General features: G+C 43.6%; 1 protein-coding gene across 1 annotated transcript in view; it reads right to left on the reverse strand.

Moving 5' to 3' along the window:
• hmcn1 (hemicentin 1) overlaps positions 1-25,091 on the reverse strand; it is a 219,447-nt gene that overhangs the window by 1,438 nt on the left and 192,918 nt on the right. Inside the window, exons 60-106 of the mRNA XM_080431586.1 lie at positions 24,238-24,440; positions 23,891-23,972; positions 23,649-23,780; positions 23,089-23,238; positions 22,702-22,861; positions 22,140-22,264; positions 21,707-21,890; positions 21,389-21,486; positions 20,877-21,155; positions 20,354-20,550; positions 20,129-20,210; positions 19,752-19,888; positions 19,473-19,614; positions 19,216-19,360; positions 18,765-18,892; positions 18,509-18,665; positions 18,147-18,268; positions 17,527-17,691; positions 17,113-17,220; positions 16,499-16,636; positions 16,232-16,366; positions 15,778-16,047; positions 15,177-15,367; positions 14,353-14,566; positions 13,747-13,881; positions 13,247-13,437; positions 12,609-12,690; positions 11,946-12,215; positions 11,232-11,402; positions 10,899-11,069; positions 10,564-10,734; positions 10,029-10,199; positions 9,698-9,868; positions 9,152-9,322; positions 8,858-9,004; positions 8,595-8,732; positions 8,329-8,450; positions 7,802-8,039; positions 7,124-7,186; positions 6,611-6,730; positions 6,169-6,303; positions 5,933-6,046; positions 5,678-5,803; positions 3,283-3,411; positions 1,649-2,017; positions 1,208-1,327; positions 40-166 (exon numbers count right to left, since the gene is read on the reverse strand). Coding sequence (XP_080287712.1) covers positions 40-166; positions 1,208-1,327; positions 1,649-2,017; positions 3,283-3,411; positions 5,678-5,803; positions 5,933-6,046; positions 6,169-6,303; positions 6,611-6,730; positions 7,124-7,186; positions 7,802-8,039; positions 8,329-8,450; positions 8,595-8,732; positions 8,858-9,004; positions 9,152-9,322; positions 9,698-9,868; positions 10,029-10,199; positions 10,564-10,734; positions 10,899-11,069; positions 11,232-11,402; positions 11,946-12,215; positions 12,609-12,690; positions 13,247-13,437; positions 13,747-13,881; positions 14,353-14,566; positions 15,177-15,367; positions 15,778-16,047; positions 16,232-16,366; positions 16,499-16,636; positions 17,113-17,220; positions 17,527-17,691; positions 18,147-18,268; positions 18,509-18,665; positions 18,765-18,892; positions 19,216-19,360; positions 19,473-19,614; positions 19,752-19,888; positions 20,129-20,210; positions 20,354-20,550; positions 20,877-21,155; positions 21,389-21,486; positions 21,707-21,890; positions 22,140-22,264; positions 22,702-22,861; positions 23,089-23,238; positions 23,649-23,780; positions 23,891-23,972; positions 24,238-24,440 — 7,396 coding nt within the window. The remainder of the gene's footprint in view (positions 1-39; positions 167-1,207; positions 1,328-1,648; positions 2,018-3,282; positions 3,412-5,677; positions 5,804-5,932; positions 6,047-6,168; positions 6,304-6,610; positions 6,731-7,123; positions 7,187-7,801; positions 8,040-8,328; positions 8,451-8,594; positions 8,733-8,857; positions 9,005-9,151; positions 9,323-9,697; positions 9,869-10,028; positions 10,200-10,563; positions 10,735-10,898; positions 11,070-11,231; positions 11,403-11,945; positions 12,216-12,608; positions 12,691-13,246; positions 13,438-13,746; positions 13,882-14,352; positions 14,567-15,176; positions 15,368-15,777; positions 16,048-16,231; positions 16,367-16,498; positions 16,637-17,112; positions 17,221-17,526; positions 17,692-18,146; positions 18,269-18,508; positions 18,666-18,764; positions 18,893-19,215; positions 19,361-19,472; positions 19,615-19,751; positions 19,889-20,128; positions 20,211-20,353; positions 20,551-20,876; positions 21,156-21,388; positions 21,487-21,706; positions 21,891-22,139; positions 22,265-22,701; positions 22,862-23,088; positions 23,239-23,648; positions 23,781-23,890; positions 23,973-24,237; positions 24,441-25,091) is intronic.

Here is a 25,091-nt window from a genome sequence, read left to right on the forward strand (position 1 = left end):
TCTAATTAAAGAATAGGCTGATTGTTATCAAGTGTTTACCCTGTGGCTGGTTCTCTCTTGTAGTTGGGTGGACAAGGTGTGTCAATACATTGGTAACTTCCTCGCATGTTGAAACACATCCTGTTGGCTCCACACTGGATATTCTGTTCCAGACACTCATCGACGTCTGTAGACATAGAAAACCCAGAACAATTAGAAAAGTGTGCTCCTCAGAGCACAGGTCTCCGCCAGGCCCGGGTTGCCTACCCAGGGCCCACAAACTTTGGAAGGCTGTCATAGCCAATTGGAATGGGATCTGAAAAATTGGAATTATACATTATACGTTTCAAGCTTTTATATCTGCTACATTTGATGCTTTTGTTTGACACTGTAATATGATCAAGTAGGGCGTTAGTTAATGAAAAACACAAAAAGTTTGAAAATGGAGATAAGAGGTTTCTGCCCGACAGCAACGATATTCAAGTGCACATTTTCTTCATTTCATCCTTTTTTTCATTAACTCTTTCATTATAGACGAGAACAGCACTGCACTGTTTATATCTACAAAGCCTCACTCAAGAAAATTGCCTAATTATCTTAACAGTCTATTAGAACCTAAAGTTGGTCATCACCTCACCCGTTCTCAGGATTACTTTGTTTTAGAAATTCCCTCTGCTAGTTCTAAACTACTGTAGGTAAGACGGCCTTTCGTTACTATGCCCCTCACATGTGGAACTGTCTACAATCAGTTCTAAAACTGGAGAACTTGATTTCACTTGGTCTTTTTAAAACACTTGTGAGGAATACTCTGAGATCTAACTGTACTTTTACATTCTGAAATGTTTACTATCCTGTAATGTATTTATGTTTAAATTGTATGCTTTGTACACTGTAATCAGGGCGTCATTGGAAAAGAGAGTGGCTCTCAATTGACCTTCCTGAATAAATAAAGGTGAAAGAAAGCCCCTGACCCTACTGTATGACTCAGAAATATCGGTCGGATCAGCAGTGCGATCCGACCGAATGGCTCCTTGAATGGTGGTTACACCACCTTGACAATTCAGTTAGTTGACTAGACTGACATTATTCCCCAAATTAGGGTTTGAGGTTTGGACAAAATCGGTAGCAGTAGTAGCAATATTTTCACATTTTCAGCAAAGATAATTGGTGTAGAGGGAAAAAGGATATTGTATAGACCCCTGGGGGGACTCGGAACAGAGGTTCTTACCTTGACATGTCTTGCCGTTGGTCATGAGTCGGTAACCAGCAGGACAGAGACACCTGTGACTCCCTGGGGTGTTCATACACTCATGCTGACACGTGTCCCTCACCTCACACTCATTGATATCTGCACACGCGCACGCACACGCGCACACGCACACGCACACGCACACACACACACACACACACACACACACACACATACACATACACACACACACACACACACACACACACACACACACACACACACACACACACACACACACCAATTCAGACAGGATCAGAGGATAAGACGTGCATGATTAGTTTACATAACACATATTCACAACATAGTCAAACAAGCCATAAAGCAGCAGCAAAGAGAGTCAGTACAGCAAGCTGATTCATAAAAACATTTCCATGATCTGCTCTCTCCATCTTAGTCCTGCCTATCCTCTATAGTTACCTAGGCAGAGGCCACCCCTGGCCTCAAACCCCTGTGGACAGGCGAGGACGCCCCACTGTGGGCCTTTCGTGCGGGTCTCTCTGCGGCTACGACTCCTATAGCGCTGCCCCATGCTGGCTCCATAGGAGTGGTAGCTGTGAGAGGCCAGGTTGTGGTACAGGCGCTGAGAGGAGCTTTGCTCGGGGGAAGACTGGGAGGCCCGGTAGCCATATGAGTAGCTCTCATAGGTGGGCAGCCTCTCCAGCCCAGCGCAGGACTTGCCATCCCCCAGCAGTTGGCGCCCTGGTGGGCAGGTGCACTTGAAGCTGCCCGGAGTGTTGACGCACTGGTGGGCGCAGGGCTGAGGGAGCCGCTGGCACTCATTAATGTCTGCCCTCAGCACAAAGAAAGACCAGCACCAGGGAAAGAAGGGAAGATGGCATAGAAGGTGGATGGAAGGAAAGGAGGGGGTAGAGATAGTGGAGGAAGTAAGGGAATATTGAGGTTGAGGGGTAATCAAAGGGGAGGTGAATGATCAATAGTAAAGGACAGATGCATAAATTAAGGTAATGAGAAAGGGCAGGCCATGAAAATAGAGGAGGAAAATGAGAGGGGACAAAGAAAAGGGCAAATGTCAATTACCCCATTGCATAACAATACATTTTCATGTCCCTAAGACAGAAATGTATTGAGACTATGAATACATTCATATGATTTGAATGAGAGGATAACGTTAATACCTCTCATATCAAATGCAAACACTGATTTGAAGATGATTACTTCAAATTACCGTGATTGTGAATGATAACTCAATTTGACCTTTTTTTCTATGGGAAAAAAATCCAAATCAAATGTCAAAATACAAAAAGAATTGTACTAATCTTTGACATAAGGTGCAATATCCAATTAATTGCATATTATACAAAGACAGACATCAAATTCCAGTGTTAATGATGTCACAAGGGGGGGTGGGAGACAGTCAATGTATGCCATTACAAAAGCATAGCGACTCCAAGAAGTAGCCAGTACCCAAAGTATGAGGTTGAAACTGGAAAGGTGAAAGAGAGTGAAAGATGACAGAGCCATGAGAGACAGAGGTGCTGGTCATTCATTTGCAGGGTACCTTTCCATTCATCTGGTCCTTCCTTATCCTGTCTCTTACTTTTATCTGACCATGTATGGGATTAATATTAATTTACATTTTTAAATTAAAAGACCTTATAATATGTTAGTCCTCTGAAAGGTATTGAGTTAGTTTTGGGGGGGGTCTTCTTTGCAGCGTTATAGTGATGTAAGCAAGCAGTAGCATAAGCATGTAATGTCAGCCCGAAACAGTGATTTAAACAGAGTCAGAGAGAGAGAAAAAATGATTCTTCTGGCAGAAGCAATGCAGATGGTGGGATGGGTTATGGGAGGTGATAGAAGTGAGGGCGGATCAACCAGGGCAAAATATTTCTTGCTGTTTGTGTCATCATTACACACCTTAGACTCACCTTTATTACACTTGCGCTAATATCGTTTCCAGTTGGATCAATGCAATCACATTGTCATGCTCATTTAACATACTGTGTATGTGTCTGGCGAGGGATGGGTGGATGGGTGACAAGGGGGCGCAGGATTTTGGGGATAAGTGGGGATAGAAAGAATGCACATACCGACACAAGGTCTTCCCACGCCCTGAGAGCGGTAGCCCCGCGGGCAGGTGCAGTGGTAACTGCCTCTGGTGTTTTCACAGATCTGGTTGTATCTGCACTGATGGGTCCCATCTCGGCACTCGTCAATGTCTACAGGAGGCCAACAGGGACACAGCGTTTAATACCATCATGTTAGAACAAGTATTATTAATACACCGTTTTGACCATTTGTTGATATTGTGGGATTGGGAGGCACGTGTACTGAAGTCATGTGTGACTAAATGTATTTGGTATTTGCTTAGGCTCTGTCACATGACTCCATTTCACCATTAAAACATAGCCTTTCCCAGCACAGAGAACATCTCTGCGCCGGCAGGTGACGCAAGGATACAAAATGAAGAATGAGTGGACAGACTACCAAATGCAATTGTTATGTGCTGCTTTCTTTGTCTGCCTCAATTTGTTATTTTGTAAAGATTACATTTATTATTGTGTATCATTTATTTGAAGGTTTTGGCCATATTTGCACATGGCAAGTTTATATTTTGTTTATTTCTATTGCACAAGCATATATCATTTTAGACATTTCAGTTAGGTTAATCTTTCTCTGATTATTTAAATAATAAATCAGATCTTATTAAGTAAATCAGTACTTGAGTTGTTTCACTAGGTGCTGTCTTACGCGGTCTTAAACTTTGACTTCTACTTGAGTCATTATTATTTTAACAATACTTTTAGCTCAGGTTTTGGCTATTCAGTCCACCTCTGGGGCCTGTTCCTCAAAAGGTGAATTAACAAAGCCTGGCCTTAAGCCAAATCAAGGCTTGACAAAGTCGGGTCCGAAAAGCCTCGTTTGTTCCGTTCCTCAGACGCCAAGCCAGGCTGAAAAGGAGCAACTTTGTCGAGCTAGACCTTGTCAAGCCAGGCTGTGTCCAGCCAGGATAATGAAGCCAGGCTGAATGGGCGGCGATTCGCCGACGACGTATTTCTATAAAAGACCATGAACTCGAGCGCAGATTCCTTGAACTTGACCAATCATGGCAGCGGGGAACAAAACTCGCGCAGCGTTTTTCTCTGTGGCCGAACAACAGCAGCTCATGCAAGCTTATGAGGAAGTGAGACATATTATCAACAGAAAAGGAAACACGGCCGCCGTTAACAAAACCAGGGAGAAAGCATGGCAAAGTATTGTGTGTGTGTGTGTGTGCGTGTGTGTGTGTGTGTGTGTGTGTGTGTGTGTGTGTGTGTGTGTGTGTGTGTGTGTGTGTGTGTGTGTGTGTGTGTGTGTGTGTGTGTGTGTGTGTGTGTTTGAGACGGACGGGCAACGGGACGAACGGGACGAACGGGAACGGGACGGGGGGGGGGGGGGGGGATGTACTGCGACGGGGGCCACAACGGGACAGGACGGGACGGGACGGGGGATGGGGGCGGGGGGGTTGACCGCGACAGGGGGCCGCCGTGACGGGATGAGCGGGGGGGACGGGACGGGACGAGACACGCAATAAATAACCCCACATTTGCAAGACCACTTTGGTAGAGGTTTGGGTTGTGTAGTTACCTTGCCATCATGATGTAACTCCAAAGGTGGACAAGAAATAATAAATAATTTCTCCATTGACTAGAAATTGATAATTTAAAATATGCTCCTCATTGACTTACAAAGAGGCTCCTTTAAACCCGTAACTAATAATATATATATATATATATATATATATATATATATATATATATATATATATATATAAATTATTAGTTACGGGTATATGTGTGTGTATGTATGTGTCAGACATTTTTTATAATATTAAAAAAAAAATGTAATATATTATCAAACATCTAACAACAAGATGAACTATAGTGTTAACTATAACAGAGTGACAATTACATATCATATGAGTCATTGTGAAACAATTATGATTATGATTCATGGTCACACACTATTTCAGTAATTAATTTGATTATATCTTATTGTATTTATTTCATTTTATTTGAATGCAGGGTCATTAAAATGAGTCCATATACAAACACATGTTTTGAATTAACTGTGGAAAAACTTGAAGAACAAGGCACTGGATTAAGTAAGCTTGGCTGTTAGCCTGCTCCTGACCAGGCTAACTTCACAGCTAAATTGCCATGGTAACTAAGCTAGGCTTGCTTCAATTCTCTTTTGAGGAATCGGATAAGGCTAAACTTAGCCAGGGTGAACTGGCTAAACTAATCTTCAAGATAATTCACCTTTTGAGGAACCGACTCAGCTCTAATCCTGGCTAAATTAAGCCAGGATAGGTGGAAAAGCCAGGCTTTAGCTCTAATTCACCTTTTGAGGAACAGGCCCCTGTGGATATTTAGCAACTGCATTTATCCAGGGTAACTGAGTGAGAGGGAACTCTGTCCCTCCATCCAGTGGTTGAACACTCACCTACACATGTCCCGTTGGCACCTTTGGTCATGCCATTGGGGCACAGGTCAATACAGGTGTAACTACCACGTGAGTTCTTACATTGCTGGTCTGAGCGACAAACCCTCTGTCTGCACTCATTTATGTCTGGGGAGACAAAGCGGGAGAGGTTAGGTTACTGTGTAGATGAATAAGTGTAAAGTTTTTCCTTTAAGGAATGGGGAAACTCTTTAAGTAAGGGTATGGGGTACTTCAATGCAAGAGTCATTGTCTAACCTATACAGCGGCGGTTCCTGAGTTGGTACCCTGGCTCACAGGCACAGCGATAGCTCCCAATAGTGTTCAGACAGTGCTGGTTACATGGGTTGGACTCCTGACATTCATTCACATCTGTAAATGAATGGTATTAAAAACCAGCATAATCAACATTATCAAGCCTTCAAAGCATGAATAACAACGATAAAGCAGCATGACTTTGAGATTAAAATAATGGAATATTATTATATTAGTACCTGTGCAACTCAGACCATCTGCGGTCCTCCTGAAACCCCTCCCACAGCGCATGACACACCGGTAAGAGCCAATAGTGTTCTCACAGTCCTGTGCATCATGGCACATGTGCCCGCCCAGAGAGCACTCATCAATATCTGAGATCAAGGACAGATAATTCAATGAATTACAATGTATCATGTAATGCTAATTGTAGGCTTTGGTCTTTTATGCTGTGCGTGTGCGCTCCCTGTGCGTGTGCGTGTGTGTGTGTGTGTGTGTGTGTGTGTGTGTGTGTGTGTGTGTGTGTGTGTGTGTGTGCACGCACATATCCGTATATCTGTCTATACATGTGTTAACATGTGTACTGTATGCCTGCCTGAATATGTAACATGGAAATACAGGCGTCCACAATACATGGAAGGCTACTATTGAAGGCAAACAGGCTGTGTGTGCTTTGAGTACCCTGACACGTTCTTCCATCTGCAGATATGGTGAGTCCCCGTGGACAGGAGCAGTAGTAGGTGCCCATGGCGTTGTGGCAGTCATGTGAACAGGGGTTCCCCACTTCACACTCATTCTCATCTGCAGCATAGAAACAACAATGAACACACAAAACACTATCAACACACACAGTGAGCCACAACACGTGTGTGTCAGTACACAGTAAAATCCTCCATATTAATTTAACTCAGATTGTACAAATGGAACCAAATGGATCCTCCACTTCCGAAACATTTGTACACTCTCAACAAGAGTAACACATGTAGTAGTACACAGTATTTAGATGAATTGAAAAAGCTATAATAAATATAAAAGTTATAATTCATTAGTTGACTTTAAAACATGGATGAGTTTTGTGAAAGAAAAATCCTTATTGTTGTGGTTATTATTATTATTATTATTATTATTTCTTCACTTCTATATATTTGTCACAAAAATAAGACTAGCATGATGTTAGTCTTCTTGACACATTACCTGCACAATAGGGCCCAGCAGAATTCAGACTGAAACCGTTAGGGCACTGGTTACTGCGATCGCCTGTGTAATTGGTGTTATGTAAGAGAGAAAAAGGGAAAAAAAGAGAAAAAAGAAAAAAAAAGAAAAAGAGAGCTCAGATTGAAGGAGGTTGTCAAGGTGTGTTTGCAGAGTGTAATATTAAGCTCATTAAACAATCATACTGGCATCAATACATGTCATTGTCTATTCACAGCTTTAGCCATATATTGTACATGAACAGACAATTGTCTACCGTTGACTGCCTACCGAACTCCCTGAATAATTCAGTCAATGTTGGCTAAACATTGTTAATAAGTCATGGACGTTTGACTATTTTAGGCTAGACTTTTCAAATAAATCGAAAAAATAGCTAAAATAAACCATCTACAAGCTCACAACGCATCGTGATGCCACACGTTGTATGAAAATCAACATTGCAAGTTGATTTTCAGAATCCAAAAACCTAACAAACCACGCTATGCCTTGGAAAATTCTCTGCAGTAATATAAAGTATAACGTGAGTCGTATTCAATAGGCCGAATATGCCAGACCACCACTATGGTCCCTTAAAACTGTCATTGTGGCAGCATGTAGATCCATAGATGGAGAAAATGTTTAGATACCGTACTCAGTCTTTATGAAAACATGATATCTCACCCTTGGTGATGGTGGCATGAATGCTATACTCCAGCACCTCCTCCAGGGGGTGGTACTGAGCACTGATGGCCGTGGCGTGAAGTGTCTCCACCAGATAAGGCATCTTGCCCTTGGACACGTCGTAGGTGATGGTGTGGTTCCAGGAGTAAGGCACGCTCTCCCTGTCGATGCTGAACATGCGTGTGGACAGGGCATACAGCTGCCCCGGTCCAGTCTGGATGTAGTCCTCTGTGTAGTCCTGCATATAGTACAACACATTAGACACAACGTAGAATGTCTTTGGTCGTATTCAATGAAACTTCAAAGTTTCATTAAAGCGGTGCTGGTGTGGTGTCTGTGGCAACAATAGTGGTTTAACCACCAATGTTCAAGTTAAAAACGACAGCAGGGTAAAAAAAATGGCAGGCTGCATAAGACTGACATTAGAGTACAATGTGATGTAAGAAACACATCTGTAGCTAATAGAATTCATAAGGGGTGTGTTAGCTTGGTTTTACTACTCTAATGTACTGTAGTGGCCTCTGTACCTTGATGCTGATGTCAGCATGTGAGGGCAGCTGTAGGATGTGTCCGTTCACTACTATATCCAACAGCAGCACTCCATCGGAGTCCAGCCCCCTGGCAACATGAGTCATCCTCAGGATCTCACCTAGCAACAAACAATTACATTACACAGATGCTACATACATCTACAATAACATCAGATGATATTATCTCATCTGTACAAGTCATTATTTTTGATGATCCACTTGTAATAGCAAATCCAAACACATTCAGAGCATCTGCCTCTTACCTGTGGCAAACTCCACCTGGGTCTCCCTCCTGAAGACGCCTCCTGTCAGCGTGTAGCCATTGACAGCCTCCCCTACTTCCTGTGCCGTGGTCCAGTAGATGGGATTGAGAAGGGAGATCAGCTTCCTCATGGCTGGGCCTGGGATAAGAGGTTACAAAGAGAATTTTTTTTTATTATGAGCCTTAGTCTACTGCTAAGCAGCCTTGTATTGGTTCCACGGAGGTGGCAAACGTTCAATGGGAACAGATACAAGATAAGCTGACCTAAGTTCCTGGGTACATTGGAAATTGTGGCCTGTACGACTCTGCCTCCTGATTGGCTGTCTGAGATGGTGGCGTTGAGGATGGCAATGCCAAACTCAATGTCATTGATGTTTCCTATGATGCTGCCACGAGCCGTCTGGGGCCCACCTGAAAAAATACAAACACACACACACATAAAATACAAACACTTCACCCATATAAAGCATGCACGTAAGCACTCACTCGTAAACACTCACACACGCACACGCACACGCACACGCACACGCACACGCGCACACACACACACACCCTTACCTGGACAGGCCTGGCTGTTACACTTGGACAGCTGAGAGGAGTCTCCCGGACACAGCCGACCTCCATTGCTAGGAGATGGACCATTACACATTCTGAGTCGAGTTCTCTCCCCGCCGCCACAGGTAGCTGAGCACTCTCCCCAGGGCTGCCACGCCCCCCAGGAACCATCCACTGCAACGTCACACCCAAAATATGAGCACACTAGGGCTGCAACTATCGATTATTTTTGTAGCGATTATTCTATCAACTGATTTTTTTGGATAATTTGATGCTGAGCTTGTAGATCTGCTGTTTTCAATATTTTTGAAAAGTTTTTGGAAACTTCACCTACCATGAGTATGACCTGCCCAAAATTGGGATCTATTATTAATCAATTATTTTTATTAGATTATCGATTGTCGATTAGATCTTATAATCGATTAAATTGATTAGTTCAATTAACTAACACCCCTAGAGCACACCCACAAGAAGAAGGTCATGGACGTACATGGAGCACACGCACGCACACACACACACACACACACACACACACACGCACGCACTTACCAGGGCAGTTGGTTGTGCTGCATCTCTGTATCTGTGTGTCTGCTCCCGCACATGCTCTGCCTCCATTGGCTGGTCTGGGGTTGTCACACGTCCTGTAGCGCCTCGCCTGGCCTCCATTACATGTCCTGCTGCAGCTACCCCAACTATTCCATGGACCCCAGTTACCATGGACTGACACAGAGACAGACAGACACAGAGTAAGATACAGATATAGAATCTACAAAATGTTTGATCTCCAGCATGGCCTTAATCTTCATTGTGCTTATTTATCATCAGTGTCATTATGTGAAACCTATAGCTGGAGAATGGATTAAATTATGGGGTGACTTACTGGGGCAGGGGTCACTGTTACAGAAGTCAATGTGCACGTCGTTGCCCTCACACTGCCTGCCGCCATTCTGAGGGGCGGGGCTAGCACAGAGGCGTGTCCTCTGTCTGGTGCCTCCCCCACAGGAAACACTGCAGGCTGCCCAGCTCACCCATGATGACCACTTCCCATCCACTGGAGGGTGAGAGGAGGGGAGAGGAGAGGAGAGGAGAGGAGAGGAGAGGAGAGGAGAGGAGAGGAGAGGAGAGGAGAGGAGAGGAGAGGAGAGGAGAGGAGAGGGGAGGAGAGATAAACAGGTTTCAGTCATCTTACTGTTTCAGTCCTTATTACATTTCAGTCATGCTCCATCTTAATTTTTTTTAAATTATTATTCTGTTTTACATTTTTTATGATTATAATAATAGTAATAATTATTACATCTTTTTGTTTTCTTTATTATTTATTTATACTGTGTAAAACATTGTACGATGCCATTTAGAAAGGTGCTATGCATAATTACTAGTGACAACTTTTAAGCCATTCATTTCTTCCTACTCACCAGGACAAGGCCTGTCCTTGCAGACTTGTGTTTGAGTGTCTGGGCCCTCGCAGTGTGGCCCGTCAAACGCAGGAGGGGGGTTGTTGCACAGTCGGACTCTCGTCTGCATGCCCTTACCACAAGTCTCACTGCATGGGCTCCATGGTAGCCAGGAACCCCAGTTCCCTGACACTGTAGCAGACAATCAATACACGTAAAAAATCATACAGTATATACTCACGGCAGGAATGAATGGGGAAAACACACCAGCAAAATTCTAACAGCTATCGTTGCATTATAGCAGTCAGCGTACTTGGAGAATATATTTAATGGGATGCTGGGGCGATCTGACTCACCAGGACAGGGTCTGACGCTACACATAATGGCTTCCACCGCCTTGCCCTCACACGGCCTGCCTCCATGCTGTGCTGGAGGGTTGCTGCAGGTCCGTACTCTGGTCCTGTTACCTTGACCGCAGGTGCGAGAACATTCTTCCCAGGACGACCATTCTGACCAGTTACCATCCACTGTCACAAAACAAAGTGCACAACCTTGATATTGAACACACAGATACAGAACACACACTTGCATGTAGTATGTGTGTATGTACCTGGAAGCACGCACAGAAGCATTCACGTGTACCGTACATGCACGCACATGCAGATTCTGTCTCTTCGAAGGATGCTTACCTGGACATGGTTTTCCCCGGCAGCTGCGTTTCTCAGTGTCTAACCCTGCACAGTGGCGCCCTCCATTGGCGGGTCGAGGATTGTTACACTGTCGCAGCCTCTTCTGGGCCCCAGCGCCACAGGACACACTGCATGGTCCCCACTGCGTCCACTTTGAATAGCCACCATGTACTGGAGCACAAAAGATCATTGCTATTTGGTTGACAATTCTACTACAATTACAGAATATAAAATAGAATTAACAAAACCTAATAGTGGCATTGTTGCAAAAATACTATAGCCATTGAGTTACACAGTAGAATCTTTGGGTAGCATAATTTTTCTTTTTTTTTTTTTACAGTATTGCTGTAACCTTGGCTTAAAAATATACAAAAATGAACACTATAATTATAATTAATAAGGCTTCTATTAAAATAAACGAGAGCGCGCTCTACTGGTGGACTGTTGTAATTAAAATGGTTCATGGAAAGTTGCATGTTTGGAACAGCTGAAGGCAATAGTTCACCATTTCGGATATGTTTAGATTACTTTGTTTTTCTTTGTGATTTCAAAAGTGATTTATTTTTTATTTTTTTATTTGGCCTGGGGCCCCATTGAGTGACGGTCCGGGCCGCATGCGGCCCCGCGGGCCGCCAGTTGCCCAACCCTGCTTTAGAGACAGATGCACACAATCAAATTGTAATGAAAAACTGAAAACCAAGACTTGTGACTCACCTCGTACAGTGAAAGTGACCCTGACCAGCACGGATCCTAACAGATTCCTGGCCACACATTCGTACTCTGCCGTGTCCTCCTTCTGGGCACTGCTGACCCTGAGGGAGCCGTTGGACAGGACGGAGAAACGGTCATTGGCCAGCATGGGGCGTCCCTGGCGGGACCACTCTATGACCGGAGTGGGCTCACCGGCCGCTTGGCAGTTCATCACCACCGTGGTCCCTGCATCCACCACCGTCTCCACCGGCTCCACAACAATGGTGGGTGTACCTGGGATGATAGAGAGAGACTTACTCTTTATTTGACTTTAGAAGTTTTGAACCACACACCCTAGCATCCCTATTCTGGGCATGTCATAATAGGCGTACATTTGGGGGAAAATAACAGATCTCAATGCTCACAGTGTGTCGCAACATGAATCATGCGTTGTGAGCTTATAGATCGACTATATTCTGGTAAAGAGATTTGGTGAAGAGGGGGAAAAAGGAGTGGGCCAAGTACAGACCCCGGAACCCGGTCAACAAAACACAGAGGCTTTTAATGGCTGAGACTTAAACGTATTTGATTTCCCATTCTCAATTTTGGTGTAAAGATAAGGTACTATGTAATGTGTTTTATGAAAAAAAAAAAAAAAAAAAAAAAAGAGGAAAAAAAGACCCTTACTCTGCAAGGTGAGTGTGACACTCCTTTCAACCACTCCGGCATCATTGGTTGCCACACACATGTAGTTCCCTGCATCTTCACCCTGAAAAAAACAAAACAATACAAATTATTAACTGAACATAATACAAAAAAAGAATCACAATAACTTTACGTGTAAAGTAAAACAAAAAACACACATTTAATGACTATGGTGCTGACTATGTTAATGACAATGGTGCTGACTACGGTGCTGACTATGGTTACTGACTATGTTAATGAATATGGTGCTGACTAAAGTGCTGACTATGTTAATGACTATGGTGCTGACTATGTTAATTACTATGGTGCTGTCTATGTTAATGACTAGGTTAATGACTATGGTGCTGACTATGTTAATTACTATGGTGCTGTCTATGTTAATGACTATGTTAATGACTATGTTAATGACTATGGTTAATGACTATGGTAATGACTATGGCAATGACTATGTTAATGACTATGGTGCTGACTATGTTAAAGTGCAAGCATTTCTATTTTACCATTCTACCACTCTTTGCTTAAATGTATAATTACACATTACTAAGTACAATATTACAAAATTAAGTAATACAATTTTTTTTTCTTTTTCTTAAAATGTTTTTTCTGGTTTGTTTTCCTACCACTGTGCCATAGATTGCTAGAGAGCCATTGTCCAGCTGGCGAATGCGGTTGCTGATCTGGATGTTGACACCCTTCTTGCTCCACTGAATGGTAGGTAGAGGATCTCCTCGAACCTCACAGTTGAGAATGGCATTGCCTCCCAGCGGTTCAATGCGGTTGGAGTGGAGGTCCCCATCAATGATTGGCGGCTCTGCACGCACACAAAGAGCACAACTCACATATAATGTCTAATTATAATATTAACAGAGATTAAATGAGAAGTTTGAATTTGTCTTCATGTTGCTGGTGCTGCATAAAACTAAAGTAAATGATCAAAATAAGTTGTGTGTCCAACATTTCTGAAGGATGTTGTTGGGAGAATACAGGATTCAAATGGAATTAACTTCTTTGGAATAAAAAACTAAACAAAAAAGCTTTGCCACCAATCTCTAATGAAAGCTAAAACAAAATGCAGTTCAAATGTCTGTGTGAAATGGTTTCAGGTCAGGTGATCTCTTACCTTTGACATAGACAAAACCCAGTGACTTGATGGTTCCCACACTGTTTTCTGCCACGCAGGAGTAGGTGCCAGAGTCATCTTTAGTCACGCGTTCTATCACCAGTTCACTGTGACCATTCATGTGGTCATAGTGAGCTACAGCACCATAACAGAAAAAGAACACATGAATAGACCCAGTTGGTTGACCACTGAAAGCTTAAGAAGAGCACCACTACTCAATTCTATCATTCACATGGTATTCCTGTGCAGTTAGACAGTTGAGTCCATATTTTGTCTACGTATAGTCAACAAACATAAAAAGATCGAAAGCAGAACTTTCTGTTTAAGGATTTCAGGGGGAAAAAACAAATACATCTTTGTCTCTTGACTGTTTGTCGTACATCGATGACACTATACACATATAACACATATCTTAATTTCTAGATTTGGGAAATAATGTGTGTGTTTGCGTGTGTGTGTGTGTGTGTGTGTGTGTGTGTGTGTGTGTGTGTGTGTGTGTGTGTGTGTGTGTGTGTGTGTGTGTGTGTGTGTGTGTGTGTGTGTGTGTGTGTGTGTGTGTGTGTGTGTGTGTGTACTGTATATATGGGAGCTGTGGTCATAATATACCTGGGATGATGTTGTTGTTGAAGGCCCAGGAGATTTTGGCAGGGGGGATGCCAGTAACCCCACAGGCTAGCAGAAGACGTTCTCCCTTGTTGAGAGCCACATCCCCCAGCAGCTCTGTGAAGGCAGGGTGAGTGTGCACAGACAGTGTCATTGTGCTGCTGTCCTGTCCCACTGCATTAGTGGCCACACAGGTGTAGCTGCCTGCGTCTTCAGGCTAATGGGCAAACACGGGGGAGTGAAGAAGGACATACCGATTATGATACCAGAACAATACACACCTGTCACACCAAATACACAGTCATACCACATACAGTCGGATCAATACACACAATTCCATTGTTGAAACCAAAGCATTTATCATATTAATACTTGAAAGACCAGTGCTGTATTAGCATACATATTTACAATTTACATCACAAACTGATCTGTTAGGTTGGTATGGTACAGTAAGTTTGTAACAGGTTCTACATGAGGAGGGGATTGATGACTGATCTATTTTTTGTAGACCGACACACAGCATATTTATTATAACAGTTATTCCAAAATCTAAACTAAATAGCTAAATAAACTAAAGCCGGTGAAACATGTATAGCTGAAAAATGTATAGCTCTTTAACAGTCTCTAGGGGTTTTCCTTGTTATGTTTTTCAAGACTCATCTGCATGGCTCACTGCTAAAATAAAGAACAGATGGAGCTGATTGACTGTCATTTATCAAGCCTGACAATAAGTCCAGTTCATTGCAGGTGCTACCTGCTGCGCCAGACGTCCGACAACAAACCACACACTGTGTGGCTGTCAAATGTATTTTCAGTCTAATTCTCACCTGGGCGTTGTCTACAACCAGCTCCCCAGAAGGCAGGATGGTATACTCCCCTGTGCTTTCGCTGATAGGGGTACCCTCCTTCTCCCAGGACAGGCTGGGCTGGGGGACCCCTTCTGCCACACACACCAACTGGGCCTGACTGTTCTCCACCACGGCTATGTCTAGTTCTGCACCACGGATGGAGGGAGGGACTGGAGAGATGGTTGAACACAGTGATGGAAGAAAATGTTTAATATATTAAAAGGTGCTGTACGTTATATATTTTGGTTAAAACAAAACATTTTTTTTTGTTAAAATGTTGAAGCGCTATATTCTGGTAGTAATCATTGCTATAAAGTGTTAGTGCAGTAAGAGGGGTCACCCTATCTCTCCAGCTCTTCAGTAAACAGAAAATACATTTTCAAGTCAGGATACCAATTTCATCAAATCACTAAGAGCTAGAGAGATGGGAATATATAACTATTTTAACATGAAAGATTAATAAATTAGCTTGTTTCTTTTGAATCGTTTGATATTTTAGTTGGGGCTGAACAAGTTGAGCGTTTAAACTACTGCTAGACTAGTAACAGTTTTTGCTCAAATCAAGTTGAGTGTAACTTACTCTGAACAGTAAGACTCATCTCCGCACTAGCTGTACCAGCTACGTTGGCAGCACTACAGGTGTATCGTCCTGTATCACTGGGCTGGACAAAGGCAATCTGCAGGGATCCTGAACTGAGCACCCGCTGGCGCACAGATTCGCGCAGCGGCTGCCCGTCTTTGTGCCAGGTGATGGAGGGCGATGGGGAGCCCTCTGTTTTACAATGTAACGTCACAGAGGAGTCCAGGGGTGCCAGGTAACTCTGGGTGTTGGAGCTGATCACTGGAGGGACTGCAGGACACAGTGGGAGACCATTGTTACTGTACACTTGTTCATAATCTCCTGTTAACCAATGCTTTATTTACGCTACCGAAAGGGTGGGAGTGATGATTCAGTGAAAAGATAACCAGAGGGATCGCAGGTGGAAAAGACGGCACGCGACACCAATGAGAAAACAAGTATAAATCAGGCTTACCCTGCACTCGGAGTTTGGTCTTTCCCAGAGCAGTGCCAGCAGGATTCTGAGCCACACACATGTACGTTCCAGAGTCAGACACAGAAGCCTTGGATATTTGCAATCCTCCATTTGGCAGCACTGTGAAACCACCTCCTAGATGGAAGTCAGCGATACTCACTGTTATTTACCTGTGTTGGAGTGGGTGGACAACAGCAACAACAACAACAACAACAGCAACAACAACAGAAGCACTAACAACAGAAGCACTAACAACAGCATTCATACCTGCAGTGTGAATGTTGATGCCCTCCTTCTGCCAGGTGATGGTGGGTCTGGGGAAGCCTGTGGCCCTGCAGGGCAGAGTGATGGGGTTGTTCAGTATCACATCCAGGGTGGGAGGATGGGTCTGGATCACTGGGATCTCTGAGGAGGGTGGTAGAGGAAGAGAGACGCAATTAGAACGATAAGTTAAAAAAAACAAAAAACATTTGAGTAATGTTATACTGTAGTATTGGTACTGTATGCTTAGTAATGATGCATGAGGATGGGTTAATGTGGTTAATAATAAAAAGGGATTCCTTGTTATTTTAGTTGACCTGAAAATCAGTTATGACTGAGTCTTTATCCTTGAAATTGTCGCATTCAGTGTGGAGGCACAAAATAAGACACTGAACAGGCATCAGAAGTGTACCAGAGTAGACTGTAGGCTTGTGGATCTGCATTTTCCACAAAATGTTCGCCCCCAGAAAAGCGATTAGCTAGAGCTAATTAGAACAGAACACTGTCCAAGACCATAGTCAAGCCATGTCCACAACTGTACATACTAAAAAGCAAGTCATTCAGACTTTATCTAATTTGCCAATCCAGTCTATGAGATGTCTATGAGAATGAATACTTACCCTGTACAGTGAGCTGTACATGCCGGTGGGCAGAGCCTGCAGCGTTCTTGGCCATGCAGGAGTAGCGTCCAGCATGACTCAACTCAGCTGATGTGATTTCTATTGGACCTGAATATAGAAAAGAATGATACACATGTAATCAGACTCAAACCACAGACTACTACTGATGATGTACAGTGTGCATATTATGTGGTCAAAGAACATGGGTCATAGCAGTCAATTCAATATATGATTCAAGTTTTATTTGACCTGCGTAATAAATTGCACATTTCATAATATTGTAGCTAATCTTGATAGGAATAACAGTTTCATTCATTTCAGTTGTCCAGCTAAGCTTTCTATGTCATGCAGACCTCAATTACTTCTTCTAACATTTAAAATGATTTTAACATTTTATCCATATCTGACTCTAACCTGAGGGCAGGATGCTATATCCTGATCCCACTATAGCCAGCTTCATGCCATCCTTGCTCCAGTGGAGAACAGGCTCTGGGACCCCAGACGCAGTACAGCCAATGACCACTGGGGACAGTCTGTTCACCACAAGCTCTGTAGCCTCGTCTGCTATAGATGGAGGAACTGAGAAGGTGCACGATGGGAGTTAGAAAATCAAATGAAAACGTTAGTTTTTAAATAAATGAAAGGGAACAGACACATATTGACTGTAAGCCTTTGTCCGCACTTGTAGGTCTACATTACAACAATCCCAGCTGTTACATCTGGTTGTTCTTAGCCATTGATAGGTGAATAGTTACTAATGAGCATGATGTTGGCTAGGAGGTTCTTTCTGAACATAGATACACGCAATTTCAAATTCAAAATCCTGTGCATACAGTTAATTTGAAGATAAATACATTTTCATCAGTTATTAATTAATTTGTTCCAGGATGGATTACCAACCTTGAGAATTACAACTGATTCCATACAAACACTCCCGAAAACAGCTCTTGCTCTTGAAATGGAACTGCCAATTAAATCAACTTTCTGTTTTCAATATGTCAAATAAACAATGAAGTACCAGTGGTGTCACTGACCTTGTACAGTGAGGTTAATGGCTCTGGAGTCCTCCCCTGCATCGTTAGAGACCACACACACATACACTGCTGTGTCCTCCACTGTGGGTGCTATGACCACAAGCGAACCCGATGAAAGTAACCTGAAAAAGAAGCAATGCAAAACTTACTTTAATGACTTTCGGGTTCTTGACCTTGCATTATGTACGAATACTGTATAATGGCTACAGTGTAGCCGTAGACAGACATTTTGATTGCTAGGACAGTATAGAAATACATTTGGTTGACATTTGCATATACGTTTTGTCTGCTGATATGAGCCCTGATCTAATTTAATAAGAGCTTGAGGTAATAAACAGAGAGGGAGGAAAACCTGGTTCAACCTGTACATATTCTGGTTTTGGTCTGTATTAATGGCTTGGCCGTTCTTCGTCCAGGTAACGGTGGGTTTGGGGATGCCGGTGGCCTCACAGGACAGGGTGGTCAGAAGGTTCACTGTCACGGTTACATTGGTGCGACCCTCAGCGATGGAGGGGGGCACTGCAAGAGAGAAAAATCAGTCAGTATGTGCGAGCGTACGCTGTAAATACGCACATGCGTGTGGATGTGCGTCTTATGAAGTCACTGCACTCTTCTCACCATATACTTGCAGATCCACTCTCTTGCGTTGTGTTCCAGCCTGGTTGGTGGCCATGCACAGGTAGCGGCCTGTATCGGTCACCTGGGCAGAGTGGATGTGTAAAGATCCATCCTCTGCAAATGTGTACCTGCACCAGTGTTCATACAATATGAGGAAGATCCAACCATGGCATGGCCGTTTTTGGAAATAAATAGCAACAATTGCAAAACACAAAACAAAGCAATGCCTTCATGATTAGATGACCTTGTCATGGAAGCACTCATAGGAAACTGTTCACCAAGAGGCATTTTTTAACACACTGCCAAACAATACACTGCTGACTATGGAACACGCAATCTTTGATTGAGAAAAAGTTGTCGCCAGTCAGTACTACGCAGTAGGAACCTTCAGACACACATCATTTGACTCAGTTACCTAATCATAGCAATGTAGATAATAATGCAGCCTGACCTGAGGTTGTTTCCTGACAGTACGGCCCCGTGTTTCCTCCAGGTGACGCGAGGCAGGGGTACACCACTAACTATACACTCCAACACCACTGGCTTGTTTATGTGCACCGACACAGCCAGAGGACCTTCCCGGATGGTAGGGGCCACTACGGGGACCAGTAAACACACAGACATGTTATTCATGCCTTTCTGTTTCTGTGCATAATCCTTCTGTGGTGTATCAACAGTATCTCTGTTGATATAATCTGATGAACCTACCGTTGACAGCCAGGTTAAATTGTCGAGTGGTTTTGCCGGCGATGTTGCTCGCTACGCACGTGTACTGAGCTCCGTCACTCAGCTCAGCCATGTTGATCTGCAGGTACCGACCACTGGACAGAACACGCAGACGAGCAGAGGCCTACACACACACACACACACACACACACACACACACACACACACACACACACGAACATGTTCAAGGTTTTTGTTACTGTTTCACAAAATCAATCATTAAATACGTTTTTAGTATTTGAGAAAGAGTAAATGTCTCACCTGCAGGGGTTTTCCATCCTTAAGCCAGGTGAGAGTAGGAGGTGGAACAGCATCGGATTTACACTCTAGAGTCACCTGTCTGTTCTGCAGCACTGACACGTCCTGTGGTGTGCTCTCACCAGCAATATTAGGAGGAACTGTCACAGCACAACAAAATGGAGAACAGCACGGAAATATATCACAATCAGTGATTTTAAGGACCTTTGTCTAAACAACCAACCAGCAATTACAAATGGAATACAGTCATGTTACATTTTTGGGTGGTGTTGCTAATGCATGCAACAGCAAACACCCTATGCAGTGCAAGTCTATGCAGTATTCATGCGTCATGCATCATATGTAACGCATGCTGTAGTGTATTTTAACACATTACCCACCATGCACTCTGACCAGGAACTCCTTGTCATCGTCTCCAGCAGGACTGTTGGCCAGACAGGTGTATCTGCCTGTGTCCTCCAACTGTGGAATAAAAATAAAAACAACGTCACGTGAGACGAGGATTGAAAGAAGATTTTTAAATCATGTTGTTTTTAAGCTTTTAAACAAGCTCAAATTGAATTCACAGTAAGAAAACAAACAAACAGAGTACTGGTTCCTCTGACCTGTGCAGAGGCCACACGGAGCACTTCCCCTCCGCGGAGGAGCTGGACGCTGTCTGTCTGAGGGAGGGGCCTTCCGTCCTTCATCCAGGTGAGGCTGGGGGTAGGGATACCTGAGGCCTCACACTGCAGCTCCAGAACATGGTTCACAACCACAGATACCTCCGACGGTGCACTGGAACCGTTGATTCGTGGAGGGTCTGAATGACAAAATGTACAATAACAATTTTACCCCCATTGTGACACCATCTATCAAGAAAATACAGAGCGTTGTAATGAAGGGCGATGGATTGACTGACTTCAAGACTAATTCATTCTAAAAGTCTGTCATTGGGAGTTGCAGGATTATTCAGACTTTTGTGTTAGCTTTGCCTAATTTATTGTGTGATGACATCGCAGATCGAAAATAGCAGATCTATAAATTCACAACATGTCGTGGAAGCGACGCAGTGTGAGCTTATAGACCGGCTATTTTCGGTGTGCGACACCATTGCCCAATAAAGTATAATTCGGGCCTTTCTCTCACCGAGCACTTTGACGTTGAAGTGACGGCTCGCTTGTCCTGCGGTGTTGTTAGCCATGCACGTGTAGCGGCCAGTATGGTTGACCTTGGCTCGGGTGATCTGCATGGTGGTGCCCAGGTTGAGGAGGCTGAAGTGGGGGTCAGCAGCCAGAGTCTCCCCCTCTCTGAGCCAGGACATGATGGGGGTGGGCGTCCCATCAGCGATACAGAGCAGAGAGGCCAGGTTCCCTCTCACTACCGTCACATCCTCTGTGCTGCCCGCTCCATCTAGACTGGGAGGGACTGTCATAAGAAGAAGAAGTCAAGGTTGAGGGCTTTAATGTTTAATATTCTTTTAATTTACCAAAATAAATCTAACCCAAAATATTGCCATACTTTTAGATTAGATTATTGGAACAATATTCATATAAGAAAATCTGTTGATTATAAAAGGTGATTTATGTGACTTTATTCCACACAAACTTTGATTTTTGTTCCTCAGATCCAGGTAAGTAATGTAACTTGTTGAGACTCACCATGCACCTGTAGGTTGTAATGCTTATTGTCTACTCCTGCCCTGTTCGATGCCACACAGGTATATGCGCCCCCATCAGACACCTGGGTTCGAGTTATCCTGTTAGATGGAAAATGACACAACATACATGTACCCTGATACATTAGCCTTTTGACACACAAAAAACACTATTATGATCTTCAATGTCAGCATCTTTGTAAAAAATATATATATATTCCATGATTTTCCATGAGGAGGAACGTATAATGCAACTCAATGATCTTCCTATTGTATGTCTGCCACAACCCTTTCATCCGTTACTCCCTGACCACTGACCTACCGGAGCACCTGTCCAGCGGAGAGCAGCCGTATGTGGGAAGAGACCGGCAGAGGAAGGCCATTCCTCAGCCAGTTGAGCTGGGGCGGAGGGGAGCCTGTCGCCACACACTCAATGTTGATTGAACTGTCCAGAATGGTGGTCAACACATCTGCCTTCACACTGTTGCCTTCTATCACAGGAGGCACTACAGACCATGGAGGGCACATAAAATGTACAATGGATAAATGATACAGTATGTTGTAATACTTAGGGAGTGAAATATTTACAGTATACTTTATATACAGTATTTATGGCCACAGAGAAAAATCTATTCCGATTACTAACGGCTGTTAGCTAACATTCAAAACAACATGGATTTTCATCACTGTCAAGTGGCCATATTATAAGTGGGATAATCCAGCCAATCGGTACGAAGCCAAAACTTTGAACCCACCATACACGTTGAGGTTGAAGATCCTATCCTCCTCTCCAGCTGTGTTGGTGGCCACACAGGTGTACTTTCCACTGTCTGAAGTATGAGCTCTTGATATGGTCAGGGTGCTGCCATCGGGACTGATCCTACACCAAGGAAACAGGAGCCATCCATTAAGTTATCAGCGATAACAGAAATATCATCCACATTAACTCTCTCTCTTTCTGCCCTCTCCATCATTCTTTCTGATCAACAACTTTTCCAATTAACCACCTAAACCCTATAGTACAGTATATATTTCGTTGACCGGGGTCCCCCAGGAGTCTATCCTTTATCCCCTCTTTTCTCCCTCTACAACACCAAATCTCTTCCACGAAAATAGTATATCTACAGGCTCACAACGTGTTGCATTGCGACACATTGTGAGCTTGTAGATGATAGATTTGCTATTTTTGCTCATGGTTTGCGTATTATGACAGAATAGGGGCGCTAGTGTTTATGTAGTTAAACAAAACGACATGATTCCGGTCTCTTCCTTCTTCTATATTGTCCAGACTCTGACCTTCACTGACTGTAACGTTACCTGAGAGCTTTGCTCCTCGTCCTGCTGACGACCTCCCCGTCCTTCAGCCACTGGATTTTGGGGGGAGGCGTCCCCTGGGCACGGCACGCCAGCTGGATGCTGTCATTCAGCAGAACTCCCATGTCACTCGGCAGTTCCGAGCCAGAGATACTGGGAGGAACTGGGATAGAAGAACTGGTGTTAAGTCACTCACAAACCAATAAAATCTTGAGAACATCAGTCAGTTTGTAAATCAAATGAAAAAATCTGAAAAGAGATGGGACAGTGATACCAGTGATAGGATAGCTATTTGTACAGTATGTATTTTGAAAAGATAAAGACAAAAACACAAAAAACAGCAGTGTGAGCTATTGTTGACTATGGGTTCAAAGTAGATTGTGAGTGCACCTTGTATGGTGAGGTGGTAGCTCTTGCGTGCCTTGCCCTCCACATTGGAGGCCACACAGGTGTAAGTGCCACTGTCTGAAAGCTGTGAGCGGGCGAGCTGCAGCTTGCTGCCCCCTGACAGGATGTGCAGTTCCAGAGACTCTGAATTCTCTAGGAGACAGTACAGTCAAATACAAATGTAGGATGCATAGTTTTAAAGCCCATACAGTATGACAAATTACACATTTCGATGATTGATCAGCTGACATTTTATCATGCTTTGGGGCGGCCATAGCTGAGTGGTTAGTGAGCCCGCCTAGGGAACCAGCTGGCCCTGGTTGCCCCAGGTTCGATTCCAGGCTATCCCAGCATATGTGCCGATGATATGAAATTTGTCCCTGAGCAAGACTCTTAACCCCAATTGCTCACAGGTTCTCATTGGAAACAAGACCGCAAGGACTTTCATGAACGACCTGTTAAAAGGAATTATCCTTATCCTTATGCTCTAGTTTTCTGTTGATGAATGAAATGCAGACAATTTGGCTCTCACGGCAAACAGAGCTTTGACTATCCAGACTCACCTATGGTGTGTCCATTCTTCAGCCAGGTGAGTCTAGGAGGAGGGATGCCTGTGGCATCACAGGCGAAGGTGACTGGGTTACTGATGATTTCAATAACCCTCTCCTCTGCTGGGCCATCTATGCTAGGAGGTACTGAGAGGGTGGGGAGAAAAAAAATACTTTTGCTTATAGACAGCGGTGGGAATAACATGCTGATCTCTCTTTCAAACGGCATAGGTTTTATTTTAAATCACCATACTTACCATATATATTGAGGTGGAAGTTCTTGTCCACCTGACCAGCAACGTTGGTGGCCTTACACACATATTGGCCTGTATCAGACACCTAGAAATCACAGTAAATGCATTGGTTTTGTGTATGACGTTTGCAGCTACGGATGAATGCCATTGTGAGAACTAATGGTGGAGTGGAGTGGAGTTGTTTCTCCCATATCTTGTGCAGTATGCCTACTTATTGTGCACAGTGTGTGCACAGAGTTCTTCTGTACATGTACAGTATGTGCTCTCACCACATTACCAGTATGTGTGTTTGTTTGGAAACAAGGTATGCTTAAAAAAAGCAGATACTGTACCATCCATCCATCTCTCACCTCTGCCCCTTTAATCTCTAACATTTGCCCCTCTGCCAGGATGCGCAGATTGGCAGACTCCGTCACTGCCCTGCCGTTCTTGTACCAGGTGATGGTGGGAGGGGGTACGGCGTTGGACTCACACTCCAGAGTCACAGATTTACCGGTGCGCACACTCACCACCACGGGGGAGTCCCCACTGCTGTCCCGAATACTGGGAGGAACTGATGGGATGGATGAGGACATTGAGAGATAAATGCAATGATTGTCAAAGGAAACGGAGATCAAACAGAGACGAGTGGAGGCGAGAAGAGGAGATGTGGCAGATGGAAGGAAACAGGAAGGAAGGGAGATAGGAAATAGGAGACCCAGATTGGAAGAAGAAAGGATACAGTTCTGTATGGAGAGTGCATTAAGTTAGAGAATACACAAAGCAGATAATAGTTGGATAATGCATTCTCAATTCTCGACCAAATTATAAACGATCGATTAACTGAGCTGTAGCAGGTTCCATAGGCATAGACCCTTGATGTTTGTGTTATTATTATTGGAAATTGTGCTGTAGTATTCATTACTGATTACATTTTTCTATATGACTTTACTACCACCCAATACTTGGTACTCAGTTTCCACACAATTACAATCAAATGACAACAATGTAAATAGGCTCTCAAGCTTCCTTTTGACAGATACGTACAAAATAATATGTTCATGCATTTCTGTCAATAAAATACTTCAATCAATCAATCAATCAATCAATCAATCAATCAATCAATCAAACAAACAAACAAACAAACAAACGTATGTGTCTCTATAATAATGTATCTCCCATTTTGTCTATGGAGATGGAGCAATATCCCCACATGCCCCCCCCC

The sequence above is a fragment of the Gymnoscopelus braueri genome (assembly GCF_963280865.1).
Source record: "Gymnoscopelus braueri genome assembly, chromosome: 6".
Taxonomy (NCBI): Eukaryota; Metazoa; Chordata; class Actinopteri; order Myctophiformes; family Myctophidae; genus Gymnoscopelus; species Gymnoscopelus braueri.